Consider the following 14,646-nt stretch of genomic DNA (forward strand, 5'->3'; position numbering starts at 1 on the left):
TGAAGTTTTTCAAAGTGGAGTCGAGAGGCCATTAGGAAACAGGATGTGAGGTGACTCTAGTTGCTGTCCGTGGTGTGAGCTTTGGTCATTATCACCCTGCAGGCAGCTGGGACAGACGATTACGTGTCCAGATGCTGAAGATGCACAGAAAAGATTATTGGACTCTTGTTTTATGGACACTTTTGCTGAGCATATACATTCTTTTCTATTGGGCACATGTCCCCTGCCACACAGTACCTGTTTTAAACTCCAACAGAAGTTTCCCCACAAAAGAATTTTTACTACTTTGTAATAAGTCACATAGAAGCTCACACTTTCTCTGCCTCCTACAGAATGATTCAGAGTTCTCTGAACCTGTGTCTCCCTAACTGCAATTCCTTAGGCCCCAATAAAGTCCTTTTTACTTTCTCAGTGTCTGAGTTTGAATTGATTGACAAGGACGTGGAGGGGAGGAAATATTTGATCATCCTAATTGTAGTGGATGCTTCAGAGAAGCGCCAGGACATGGGCGCTGTGGGTGAGGACTGACTTGAATAGGTGAGCAACCAGGAACCATTCCGGTACTTAAGTGGAGACCTTGAAGATGCGACATCAGGAAGTGCCCAATAACCCCAGCTCAAGGGGGATTTGTTTATTAATAAAAATAATAGTAGAGTATTTTAGTGCTCAGTCTCTGGGGTTGGGCTGCCTGTGTTGAGAACTTCTTAGTGTGGTGATAAGTACTTAGCAAGTTTTAGGTCCATCTTAGAGACCTAAAGAGCTAGTGTGGGCCATGTGATTGGAGGTCTCTGAAGTTAGCAGAGAACCTTAGACTTGATACATTATGACCCAGAGAACTATTGGAAGCTTTATTTTTTTCTTTTTAATATAAACTTTATTTTTAAAAACACTTTTGGTTTAATATAAGAATTGAGAATAAAATAGAGAGTTCTCATATGCCTGAAACCCAGTTTGCCCAACTGTTGAGAGCTTGCATTAGTAACATGTTTGTTATGATTAATGAACCAATATTGATACATACTAACTAAAACCTATGGTTTGCTCAGCTTGCCTTAGCTTTTGTCTCATGTCCCTTCTGCTTCCAGGATCCCTCGTTGTACTTGGTAGCCCTGTCTCCTTAGGCTCCTCTTGGTTGAGATAGTGTCTCAATTTATTTGCTCCTGATGATCTTGGCAGTTGGGAGGGGTGCTGGTCCTTATTTTACAGAATCTCAATTTGGGATTCTTCTCATTGGAATGAGGGGGGTTTGGGGTGGAGGGGACGTAGGCACAGCACCCACTTTCATCCCTTTACATCAGAGGTCCGTTCTGTCCATGTGGCTCACACTGGGGACACTGGCCTCCATCTCCGGGCTGTGGTGTATTTGTCAGATTCTCCACCAGCCAGTTCTTCTTCTTTTACACTGTACCCTGTGGAAGCAAAGAGCTGAGTCCCCGCTCCTTGTACAGACTACTTCTCACAGGTTACATTGGAGTAGGAGACAGCAGGAGTGGAAAGCTCTGGGCAATCTGAGAAAGAGGGGTTGAGGGCCCTGATCAGGTGGTGAGAGACGGTGTGGGGGTCTGGTGGGCGAGGGCGGAGTGGAGGGTGACCGCCGTGGTGGGAGCCTCGGTGATTAGGGGTGACGGGGGTGGCTCTGGATGAGGAGTCTCTGCCTTCATTCACTGATTCCTCTGCTCCCTGGCTGGGTTACCATGGGCGAGTCGGCTGGTCTGTAGGTCTGCTTTGGTAAAAGGTGGACAGGGCCTGTTCTTCCTGCCTCAGAGGGCTCTTGAGAGGGAAATGAGATAGCAGATGTGGAAGCCGCAGAGCACTGTGGGACTTCATGGGCTGGTTAAGGGAGCCATGGTGCTGTTGAGAGAGGAGGGGACAGGGAGTGGCCGTTTGGTACCAAGAGATTGAGTATGTCAGCAACTGGGAGCAAGGTGCAGCTCAGACCAAGTGCTCAGGTTGTGATCTTTACCTCTAAGGAGGTTTTCCTTTCAAATGTGGCTTCTTGGATGTGCTATTTCTCTAGATCTAGTTCCATGGTCTTTCCCCCAGAGGGATGTAGCTTGGGTAGGACTGGTTCTGGGTTTGAGGAAGGACTCGCCTCGGCTTTGCAGCCTTTCTCTAAGGCCTGCAATGACCTCTGCTTGAGGACACTGAAGGTTACTGGCATTTCTTCTGTAGCCTGAATTCCATTCTCTTTCCTGAGATATTTAAAAACAAAGCATCAAAAAGGAACTTTTGGTTTCTGTCCTACACTGGAGTTTCAATGATGTGACTAATCCACTTTGCTTGACTATAAAAAAAAATATATATAAAACTCTTCCACCTTAGGATAGACGGTGTTGTCTGAGAAGCCAGCCTCTCTCCAAACTGGACAGCAGGTAATAGAAGAATCTCTTTAGCCTTTCAGGCTAACAGACTCTTTTCTCTTCCTGTGTATCTCCTCATTATTCAGAAAGTGTTCAACCTCACTTTTGTTTTTATTGCACTCTTTTTATTTTGGCAACACAATTAGTGAGCTATGAAAGACTTGTTCTAGGACTTGTTCACCCTAAGTTCTAGGGTGAATCATTGACTAGCTGGTGTGAGAAAAGGGTTGGAAAGTCTGAGGGCAAGGTGCACCTCTGAGAATAACTCGCTGGTCTCTCTTTAGTACTTTGCTCCTAATGTTCCCCTCAGAAGAATAAGCAGGGACCACCCAGGCTCTGAAAGATGGCGCCATCAAAGAAAAATTAGCAAGGGAGCCTTTCAGCAAATGAGAGGAACACAGCATTAACACCATGTCTACATTGCAACTAACTCGGCATACTTCAGAATTGTAGAACTGAACAAACATACGTTCGGTAATAACCAAATTTTCAAACACAGTTTTATAGAATGAACTTCTTTATTCATCCTTAAAAAGGGAAGGGATTCTTTTGTCTACACTGATTTGAGTTGGGATATAAAATATACACAGGTTCTCTTTTGGTCTTTGGATTCTGTCATTATGTAATAGGAAAATCTCATTCCTTTGCAAATGAGGGTTCTACTGTGGGCCTGCCTTGGCTGCTGGGTGAACGGAAGGAGAGTGGACCTTCTCTGGGTGAAGGTGAAAGTCATCTTGGGCAGGGAGAGTTTTGCAGTGTAATATATATTTCCAAAGGGAATTGCTTGCAAAATGCAGATGCTGATCCCCCTTCTGACCTTCATGGCTGGTGCCAGCCTTTGCACTGGCTCCTTTTTATTCAGACATAGAGAAAGGCCAAGAAGTGAAATGATACTTTCCTTGCCTCATCCTTACTCAGCATGGCTGGCTTGCTCATGGTAAGAGATTTGGTGTTAAGAGAAACCAGTGTTTCTTATCCCAAAATGCATCCCGCTGGCCATTAAGGGATTCACTATATATTCTCCATATTCTCATATCGATCTGAAAAAGATGGTCCTGGGTACTACTCTTTGCTGTTCACACCCTTCTCTAGCTGGCCTACTGAAAATGTAAGAATTCTGGAGTTCTTAACCTGGAGTATGTGTAAGAACCTCCCAAATAGTTTACTAAAAATGGAGATCCCTGACTGTCCTAGGCAAGTGGGAAATCTACATTTTTTAAAAATGTATTTTTATTTTTAATTGACACACAGTAATTGTACATATTTGGGGGCACAGGGTGTGAGCTTAATACCTATGTAATAGGTAAGGATCAAATCAGGGCAATTGGCATATCTACCACCTCAGACATTTATCATTTCTTTGTACTGGGGGCATTCAAAATACTCTCTCCTGGCTATTTTGAAATATCCAGTTAGTTATTGTCAGCCATCATTATCCTACTATAACATTAGCAGTTATTCCTCATGCCCAGCCACACCCCATACCCTTAACCATCTTCTCTCCACCCCTGCCTACTCCATGCCCATGCTGTGGTAACTACTCTGGTGTCTATTTCTATGGGATCAACTTCTTTAGCTTTCACATGCATTTGAGAACATGTGATGCTGGCTTTTCTGTATCTGACTTATTTCACGTAATATAATGTCCTCCTCTTCCATCTGTGTTGTTGCAAATGACAGAATCTCATTCTTTTTATGGCTAAATAATATTCCATTATGTACATAGACCACATTTTCTTTATCCTAGGTTGATTCTATTCCTTAACTGGTGTGAATAGTACAGCATTGAGCATGCAGGTCAGATGTTTCTTTAACATAATGATTTCATTTCCTTTGGGTGGATACCCAGGAGAGGGAAGGCTAGATCATATGGAAGCTCTATTTCTAATTTTTTGTGGAATCTCTCTATTGGGTATTACTTTCCCACCAACAGTATATGAGAGCTCCCCTTCTCCAGCTCCTCACCAGTATGTTATTTTCGTCTTTCTGATACTAACCATATTAACTGGGGTGAGACAAAAATCTACCTCTAATTCATGGCACAAGGGGTTCTGATTGGAGATCAGCGTGGTTCCCTTGAGGATTGCCAGTGGGTACCAGGCCCAGCTGGGGAATGCTTATAGCACACAGTGTGGGTGTTCCCTTCATAAGACCAACCCTACTTGCTGCTTTTAGAACTGCACTTGAACTTGACTAAATAAATTATGGTCTGACTTGTAACAATTTCCTGATTTATACAAATACCCTGGGAGGAGCATGAGAGCCCAGGACTCAGACCAGCCTGGGTGAAGATCTTTGTACTCACCCTTACTCAGCTTTGCTTAGGCTCTATTTCCTCATCCACCAAATGGGAACAACATGGCCCACCTCACTGGGAGAGAAGGGTGGTGAGGATGGAATGGAGGGACCTGGGTGGAGGCACCAGCACCTGCCTGGCATTAGTAGATACCAATAAATGTGACTTTCCTGGGAAGCAGGAGTTAACCTAAAAAGAAAAGCTCACATATTCCCTCCCGGCACCTGAAGTCAATATTAAGGTAAATAGATTTTTGGCCTTGATACACATCACTTTCAAAGTCAGTGGTTGTTGAGAGATTTTCATAGCATGTCCCTCCTTAATTCCTTGAGAAAATACCAAGTTCTGTTGTAAATACAGGTTTTCAAGAGAGATCCCAGCAGGTGGATAAGGAAATGCAGGCGAATTGCAAGGTTGGTTCCTGGGCCAGACATTCCCAGGATCCAATGTGGAGATCAAGTGTTTAATCCAAAGTGATACCTGCTCTTAGTCCAAGTCTCACAAGAGGAACCTTGTTCCTCAGAATTTAGCCTGGAATGGATTATTTGGACTACCTGTTCAGACATTTTTTCAGGCAAAAATGAGAACATTACAGGGGTCTGAGAAAAACAGTGAACTATTGTCCTTGCAATGTACAGTGAGCTTCTTTGTGGGGGTCCTCTCTGTCATGTCTTGTGTGGAGGAGGAAAGGGTTAACTGTCGGAGGAGGATGTTGGTGGCTTTTCTATTACCCAAAAAACTTACCTACTCAATAAACACACAAGAGAGGGGGCGTGACGGGTCCGGCCATACCGGCTCTGGCCTCTTACCACAACATGGAGTTGCCCAACTCTCCTTTATTAATAATATACAGGTAAAGGGGCCAGGCCCAGGAGGAGCTGCTTCTGTGATGGAGAGGATAGGGTGGAGTTAGGGAAGCCATCCTCTGAGGAGGAAAATTCCAGGAGGAGCCAGGAACCACCCCACGCAGCACCACGTGCTTCCCGGCAGTTCCTGGAAGCCAGGCCTCTGCGTCCCACAGCTCAACCTGGTCTGATTCCACTAAATAAGGACGGCTTCCCACATCCTTCCTGGAAGGTGCTTTCTAAATCATGTGTCAGCAGGGTCTGCCCCACACTGCCCTGCCTGATGCAGTTTTATCATGAGAGAAAAAAATCATGTCTGTTCCTTGTGTTGGTTGATTAAATTTAGGTTCCCTCTTCTTATCCCATATCACCCTCATGTAGGTATTTATGTAGTACATTTTTCTATATTGCATGGGTTCTAAGGACCTCAATCAGAAAAGGAATTTCATAGCAACAAGGGCCATGTGCATACTCTGGCTGAAGAAACTGAGTTAAGTGAAGCCACTTGGTTTGCTGAAAGCCACAGGTGTCCCCTCGTTGCCTTCTGCCATGGCTTTGTGCAAAGCAGAGGCTGTCTGTCCAATTCCCAGGACAGGGCAGACACAGAAACTTCTGTTCTCTGAAAACTGCACTCTAGAAATGGAGAGAATAATCCCTGTAAGCCCCTCCAGGTGGTTTTAGGGTCTGAAATCTTCTGGCCTGATTCCTTTGTTTTATGGGAAAGGAAACTAAGGTTTGAAGGAATCCGAATGATTTTTTTGTTTTTGTTTTTTAATCATTGCCCACAGTGTGTGTGCGTGTGTCAGGAACTGTGCACATAACAGGAGGCCCTGTAGCCCTCCAACAGGTTAAATGAGGCGCTGAATTAAGATCAGGAAATACTCTGCGGCAAAACTGTCCATCACATACTAATTAATAGATGAATGAAAACATTTTCTGGGCTCCTTTGAGGCCTGCGCATTTTGCTACATCCCAAGGAGCTTAGGGAGAAATGAGAAAGACAACTGGGGAGAAAAAGCCTGAACTCAAGAAATGGTCCCCAGGTTCAAGGAACCTCACGGTCTACAGTGAACTGCTGAAATGTGCTGAGTCAAGGGAAAGACTTACAGCAAAGGCCGAGAATTTTGACCAAACAAGAGTGTGCATTTAATGGTCTGGTTATGTTGTGCTAGAGGAGTCGGGGAGGAAGAGGGAGGACAGCAGGCTCCACAGAGGAACAAGCCTGGTGTCACCATAAGGGACTGTTAAAGCCACTACTGCAGTTATCTGTGGACCCAATGGTTGTGGCATGGGGGTGGGTGCCATGTTTGTTGATCTGACATGTCGCTCATTTGATACTGGATGGTGGGGATGTTTATGCCTCGCTGTGAGGATACTTGTGGGAATGCCACCTTCCTCACCTGGGTCTTTTCTGTTTCTTCCAGTGGCCCACCCGCAGGACCCTCACCACCCATCAGAGAAGCCTGTCATTCACTGCCATAAATGTGGGGAGCCGTGCAAGGGCGAGGTACTCCGGGTCCAGACCAGACACTTCCACATCAAATGTTTTACCTGCAAAGGTACAGTGTCGCCAGCGTCCCGGCTCAGTGGCATGTCTCCATCGGTGCCCATCCCCATTATGCCATCCCAGACCCCTGGAGGACACGTCAGTGCCCTCGGGTCCCTGAACCACTAGCCTCTAGTTTAGGATTCAGTTAGGCCCGAAGGGGAAGACCAGGTTTTCCCAAGACCAATGGTTCACAGGCCTTTGGGTGTATGCTGAGGTCCCCGATCCCAGGAGGAGGGACCAGCTCTGTGGAAAAACAATGAAAATGCAGTTTTGTGTTTTGTGCTTTGTTTATTTTTCTTTAGAAAGAGGGACTCCTACTACAAAGTAACCTTGTCCCAATATCCATAAGTGAGAGGAGGACTGGAAAACTGTACAATTGGTGTGCTATGTCATTGACTTCCGTGTGTGTGTGTGTGTGTGTGTGTGTGTGTGTGTAGAATTAATAAGGAACATTTGGGAGGCCTCCAAGCAGAAAATTATCTGTCACCCAAAAAGCTACCAATTTGAGGTTGATTTCCAGCCCCTCTCCTGGGGGTTCGCAAAATGGGCATCGTGGTATAAAATATCACTGGCCTGTTACTCCAGAGCAAGGGCATGGCTGACTGGGAAAAAGGAGGAAGAGAGTGGTTTGTGTGTGTTGATTTGAGATACGAGTTACTTGAGCTGAGGGCGTGTCTGGGTAGTTCAGGATGCAGAGGCAGGATGTAGGGAGAGATAGAAGGGAGGGGCAGACTCTGAGACTGTTTGTGACCCGCATGTGGTCGCCACCTCCTTCCTGGGACTGGGCTTCATTCTGAGTGTCCTAGGTTACAGAGTCTGGGCAAGGCCATCCTGAACTATCTGTCCACGGCCAGGGAGGCTGTCAATCTAGTGACCCTCAAATATCTGGAAAAAGGGGAAGGGTGCTTTTCTGCAGTCTACAACTGTTTCTTTCACTAATTGTATACTTTTTAGAGAGAGCACTTGCATGTGAGGCTGGGGTGAGAAGGGGTGGGGGTAGGAGCTGAGCCCCCTAGTGCTTTGTTCATAATAACAGTTAATGATTGTGTGTTGTACACATTTCCTTGAAGACTAGATTATAGCTGCTTGCCACAGAGGGGCAGGGCTAACTGTGTGATCGAGGGAATTCCTTCCACTGTAGTAATCTTACTGAATGTGCATCTTATAACATGTACAACCTTAAATATACACAAATCACTTTTTTTTTTTCTTTTGGTGGTGCTGGGGATTTGAACCGCGGCCCTTGTGCATGCTAGGCAAGCACTCTACAAATTGGGCTATATTTCCTGTACCCACAAATTCACTTTTTAAAAAAATGCTGCCATACTCATTATATAGAGACTATTTGGGTCCTCCCTGAAACCTCTCTGAGTAAATTTAATAAACCCAAGTTTTAGACAACCCAAGGTGATCATCAGGAAACATCAGGGTTATATCCAGAATGCCGGGGGGTGCTATCATGTGTCTTGAGTCCTGCCGTTGCCAGTAAGCAGCTCTGTGGTCTCAAGCAAGTTATTTGTCTCTGTGGCTCAGTAGCCTTATTATAAAATAGAGATGAGACCATATGATATTTAAATTAACCCAGGTTGAAGTTTGCAGATTCCAGATTCAGAATACCATATAGGTGTATATTATAGAGCAAAGAGGTACTGAAGCCACTTTAATATCATGTCAGAGAAAAGGCTGTTTTCTGGTTACATCCAGTTCAGCTAACATAGAGTTGGCTGCATATATATATATGCATTTTTTTAACTCAAATTTCCTAAAACATAGTTCAAGGGATAAATTTGATATGAAATAAATACATCCCATAAATGAATGCAGCCCTGTATGTGTTTGCTATTTCTAGTGTGAGTGAGCCTCGGATCTCCTCATTCAGCACGTTAAGGACTTAGAATAACCATCCTTCAACCCCATGGGCTTGGACTCACATCCATCAATGCCTGTGGGGTTATTTTTGTTTCTATTCTAGTTTAAATTTAAGGACCACATGTAACATTTATGTTTCAAAGACGTACCATGTATTTTGTTTGATACTGTAAATGTGTTCCTGAAAAGTTAAATTTTTCCTTAGATTACATCCTATTTTGAGTACTTGCTATGTGTAGGAATTGTTTTTCAATTTAACAAAATGTTGCTAAAATAAATGAGTCATTTATTCTTATATGTTTTCTTGCATTTAATCTGTCAATGTCACCGTCTAGTGTCGTAACTTTTGGGGTCACCCTCTTTTCCTTTTATGTTTTTATTAGTTTGCCTTCTTTAATGACCAAAAAGGGTCATGTAAGCTCCCTAGTCCTTCTACTGTAGGGAATCCATGACTTTCCCCAGGATTCTAGAGGAATATGATGCAAAGCTATGTGACTAATTGCAAATATTCTAACAGCTACATTAAAGGCAAGAAGGGACAGGGTACAATTAATTTTTATAGTATATTTTATTTAACCTCTGTATCCAAAATATTTTCATTTCAACATGTAATTAGTATAAAATTATTGTGATATTTGACTTTTTTTTTTCACACTAGTTTAACCCTCTCAGTTTGGAGGAGTCCCATTTTGAGCGGTCAATAGGCACATGGTTAATGACCACCATGTTGGACAGGGAAGTTCTAAAGATTTCATGGGCTCTGCATTCTCGTCATCTCCTCCCACTCCAAATTCTTTCTAGTACCAAATTCTTGATCTTCCCCTGTGAGCATTAAGCCTTTTCCATTGCTGCTTCCCACACTGGACATCGTTCCTCTTCCCATTTTCCAAAGTCCCACTAACACCAGCCAGCATTAGACTAAACTTCATTCATGACTGAACATCCAAGGTCCTGGGGGGAGGCTACACCATGAAGAGCAGAAAAGGCAACAACTGCTCTGATATTCCCACTGTCTGCAGCACAAGAAATTGCTCATTGGCCAGGCAGGCCCCACCCACCTCCTTCCTTCATTTTGTTTTTATTTTCTTTAAATAAAATTAAAAAAAAATAAAAAACACTTTAATTTTTAGAGTAATTTTAGGTTTACAGAAAAATTGACCAAAAAGTTCAGGTCAGGGCCATTGTCCACACTAGTTCAGAACATCATCTGCGGCTGACTTGATAGGGCTTCCTCTCTGTACAAAGACCCTTCCTCCTGCATCACAGTCAGATCATGACTCTATATGTCCTCCTGGCCCACGTGATCTGACTGCAGCGGAGTCCTAAGACAACAGTTTTATTTTCTTTCTGTTACATCTTAAGTAGAGTCATGATGTTCAGATAGTAAATGAACTATGTCCTGGGACAGAGGATTTTGAATGGTGAACACACAACGGAACAAGCTTGGGCTTCTGGTCAACAGCTGGCTGACCAAGAGGCATGTTCAAGGGCTGACTGAATATTCTCCCTGGAATTCTGCCCCTCCCTCCCGCCCTACTGTCCTTTGCATGGATACCATGTTAACAAAGCCTCAGGTCTTAAGTGAGGCAGAGGTGGTTTTCTGTAGTTAAAAAGAAAGTCCTAAAATACAAACACTTCCGGCAATTAAAAGCAAGGATGAACGATTTTTGTTAAAAATGGGTCTTGAAAGGAAGATGCTGGGCATCTTATGTGAGAGCTAAACAAGCAAGAAAATGGGAAGAGTTGCTATGGAGGAGTTAGAGATTACAGCACATGCTTAAATCGATTTTTAGTGTCTGTGAATTCACAGAATCAAGGTTGGCGAGCAGGAATTTTACTGGTTAACCCATCCCTTTCTGTGGAGTCTGACACATTGGGAGCTGATGGTCCAGGAACTCTTCATTCATTTACCAAATGTTAATTGAACATGGACTTCATGCAGGATATTAGGTTAAAGGTAGAGAATAGAAAGAGATAGCACATCAGAGAATATTCAGAGAACCCTGGGACTATTTGGGGAGATGTCAGTAAGCAACATTGATTATACCAAATGATGTGAGAGAGAGATATATGGGATGCAGACTGCAGGCCAGGAGAGCCATAAGGAAGATGTTCTGGTAGTCCCGATGGGAATATTGTAAGGTAGCTGCAGGTACGATAGATTAAGAGAAAGATTCAAGAAGCACGTAAAATTAGAGTTGGTAGGATTGGGTGACTAACTGAATGGGAAGAGTGAAGGATCCAGGTTTCCAGTGGACTGCTTGGGTGGGTGGAAGTGCTGGGGAGAGAGACGGGGAGGATAGTAAGAGGACACATGGAAGCCAAGCACATGTGGTGCATCCAGAGTGCAGTGGGCTAGCACTTGAGAGGGACTGGTCTATGCTGGGAGGAAGGATTTGAAAGTCTAGCATCTGGATGGCAGCAGAAGCAATGTGGTCCTGTGTGAAATTTCCCAGGGACAGCGCAAAAGTCAGGAACCGAATAGTAAAGAATGTCAGCATCTGAAGGAAGTAGAGCCTAATTCCCACTCGTCACCTTGGAAAACCATCTGATAAGGAGATGAAGAAAGCCGTGTAACTGAGGGATGGACCTGGTAATTAAATGCAAAGGAGATCCCCAGCGCTCCTGCTGTTCTTTATGACATCCCAGTGGGAGCAGAATGCGATTGCAGGGCTCTGCGTGGAACTGTTCTGTCTTCAGGGCTCACCGCTTTGCTTTTCTTCCTTGCCCATCAGCAACAGCCACCCCACCCACCTAAAGCAAGACCTGTTCATTCTGTGGTGTGGCTCCTGTGACGTATTGTTCTTAATGCATCCCTCGTCTGCATCCCATTTGTATTCTGTGCTCAGAGAGAAGAAGAAACATAAAAACAAATTTGAGATACTTGTGACCATTGGGGTTGGCCGTGGTGGTATTTGTGCAGGTTTCTTCTCTGGGTAGAATGGCTTCTAACATGAGAAAAATGTTTTTTCTAAGGATCTCTTTACATGTGAGTTGTATTCATATTGTTAATTCGATTCTTCCTTATTTTGGTATATTATTCATATATTGTTTCTCTTGAGCATTTTTCAGCATAATGCCCTAGATCCATTTTATCTTTCTGCCTCAAGTGTTCTAGAGCATTTAGAAAAGGTCAGGGATCAGAAGGTTGCCGGGAGGACCAAGAGAACTTGTTTAACCAAAACTTCGAGTTCAGTGAGCCTTTTCTGGACTATTTTATTTAAAATCTCAACTATTCCCAATATCACAGCACATCCTTTTTTTTCCCTGGACACCTATAATATTTAGCATATCTTACTGATTTATCTTCACTCCCTGCTAGAAAGTAAGCTCCGTGAAGGCAGAGTTTGTTGTTGCTGTTGTTCACTACTGTATACCCAGTGCCTGGCACACAGCCTGACCTGATAGGTTCTTGATAAGGGAATGAAGGCCTGACTGAGCAGGAACTACATATTTCTTTGGAATTTGAATATTAGTAATGTTTCTGATGGCATTGCTGGTCAACCAGATTTATTAAGTGTCTACTTTGATGTATATTCTCAAGTGATTACTAGATGTTGAGATTATCTGAAAAGAGAGAGTTCAAGTAAAGACATCTGAGCCACCTGTGCCTGGCAGAGGCAGCAGGTAAGATGCTTGTGCCAAAGTCCACTCTCAACTGTTCTTGTTACTGCTTAGTTTTCACTCTGGTTTAGACCCTTGGCTTTTTAAAAATTTCAGTTAGTTTTCATAAGTGTGGGAAGTAGGGAGTGTTTTCTGTGCTTCCCAGAAGCTATATCATTTCAGTCTCTCTCCTCTTCTTCAGTCCTAATTTCACGAAACTGAAGTTCTTTACAACCAAGAGAGAAGAGCTTTTAAGCCCAGAGAAATGGGATCAAGGCTCAAATTTATATTGTTTAGTTTTTATTTCAACAGATTCCTTATGTACAGGGAAGTGATGGGGATTTTTTGACAGTGATATACATATGCCTTTAAAAAATAATTGTATTCAATTTTAAAAAACATCAAGGAAATAGAATTAGCAGAGGGAAATCATGGCTGCCATGGTGAAGCTGGCACATGAGGGAAACCGGGCACACTGGAGAGCTCTGGTCCTACGGGCATGCTTGGATTTGCATCTGCACAAAGGGACAGGTTTCCTGAGGTCTTGCCATAGAATTAAAACCATAACATCTACCAACGACTAGAACAACTGCACTTTTGTAAATGTCATCAAACATTTCAACTGTTAGGGTGGGATTGTTCTGCCACTGATTAGATTGAATTGGTGGAGTCTGGGTTGTAATTTGTAATCATGTAAAGAGTTGACTCTGGAGAATTATTTTTTCTTTTTAGTCTGAGAAAGGATTTTGTGTCTAGAGAGGTAGTATAGATTGAGTGAGAGGTAAAAGAAAAAAATAGGATTTCTTGATAAGACCATGACCTTAAAAACTTTTCATCTACATTTAAACCTAGGCAGGGCTTTGGAGATGCATTTGGGTTTTCTATCTATCAATTAATTTCAGTACTGGGGCTCGAACCCAGGGCCTTCTGCATGCTTGGAAAGCACTCTACCACTGAGCCATATCCAGCCCTGAGCCTGTCTTTAAGTGTCCTTCTGTAAGGCAAATGCTCTTCTCCTCAGCCTTTCTCCCAGAGTCCAGCCATCAACCATGACAACCAGAAAAGAGTATTTGCCATGAACCTGAGAACACGTGGCAGCCTTTAAAACTCTTAATTTCACCTTATTCATATTGTAAGTAGCATAACCTTCATTGAAGTGGGGAGACCCCTGTAGATGTGACGTCCGGGAGACGCCGTGGATGCAGGCTGACCCCTATAGATGTGATATCCTGGGGATGCGGGCTGACCCCGTAGATGTGACGTCCAGGAGACGCCATGCATGCGGGCTGGCCCCGTAGATGTGACGTCCAGGAGACGCCATGCATGTGGGCTGACCCCGTAGATGTGACGTCTGGGAGACGAGCTCCCAGGGCGGAGTTGGACTTGCAAGGCTCACAGCAGCATTTCTCTAGTGCAGTCTAGGAAGCACCTACCCCGAGCAGCCCAGAGGCTGGTCAGCATTCCAGTGTCCTGGGATTAGCCCCAATCTTAGCATCTCTAGTTGAAGTTGTAGCATTTCCAACCAGCTCCTTAACTAAACATCTGACGCACTGAATTTGAGAATCACTGTTTTGTTGGGTGTGGAGCAGAAAATTTCTGTCTGGTGGGGTGGTGGAGAGAAAAAAAAAAAAATAAGAGAGACATGCATGAAAAAAATGGAAGAAAGGGCATTTCAGCTGCCTGATAAGCACCATCCTGGCCCTTGGGGCCTAGGAAATTCCTCGGAATTGGGCTTCTCTTCAGAAAAGCCTCATTAAATGTAGAATTCAGGTATGCGACACTCCACCAAGGGGAAGACATATAAATGCATGCCCTAAACATACCCGACCAAGAATACAGAGACAGAAAAAGTCATGGCAACCAGGTATGCCCCATGAATTCTGAATAGGGCAAAAGAAGCAAGACATAAATTCCCTATTCTACAGTTGTTCTGGAACAACCTGCTCCTGGCATATGAGGACTGGAGGTGCTATAAGACCAAAGAGAAGGAGACAGATCTAGGATTGCACAGTGTAACTTATGGGGGTCTTACTGACAGAAGCATGGTCAGGCGACAGCAAGACCAGGTAGATCCCTGCAGTTTGGGTCAGAAAGAGGGGAGTATGTGTGAGTTAGGACAAGAGT

The 14,646-nt window shown here is 43.9% G+C and overlaps 1 protein-coding gene and 1 long non-coding RNA gene across 11 annotated transcripts in view; both read left to right on the plus strand.

The window, feature by feature from the left end:
- The window catches only part of ABLIM1 (actin binding LIM protein 1), a 307,615-nt gene that overhangs the window by 159,230 nt on the left and 133,739 nt on the right, over positions 1-14,646 (plus strand). For all 10 annotated transcript variants that reach the window (XR_013763491.1, XR_013763492.1, XR_013763493.1 and 7 more), the window contains one exon: positions 6,926-7,060. Coding sequence is in view for 1 of the 10 variants with exons in the window: in XM_079137919.1 (XP_078994045.1) it covers positions 6,926-7,060 (135 nt within the window). In the remaining 9 variants the exon portion in view is untranslated. Of the gene's footprint in view, positions 1-6,925; positions 7,061-14,646 lie in introns of those variants that run through there.
- Positions 10,108-14,257, plus strand: LOC306659939. The gene is made up of 2 exons (XR_013763502.1): positions 10,108-13,822; positions 13,893-14,257. It is a non-coding gene; the product is annotated as an uncharacterized lncRNA (long non-coding RNA).

Source organism: Sciurus vulgaris, assembly GCF_902686455.1.
Source record: "Sciurus vulgaris genome assembly, chromosome: 4".
Taxonomy (NCBI): Eukaryota; Metazoa; Chordata; class Mammalia; order Rodentia; family Sciuridae; genus Sciurus; species Sciurus vulgaris.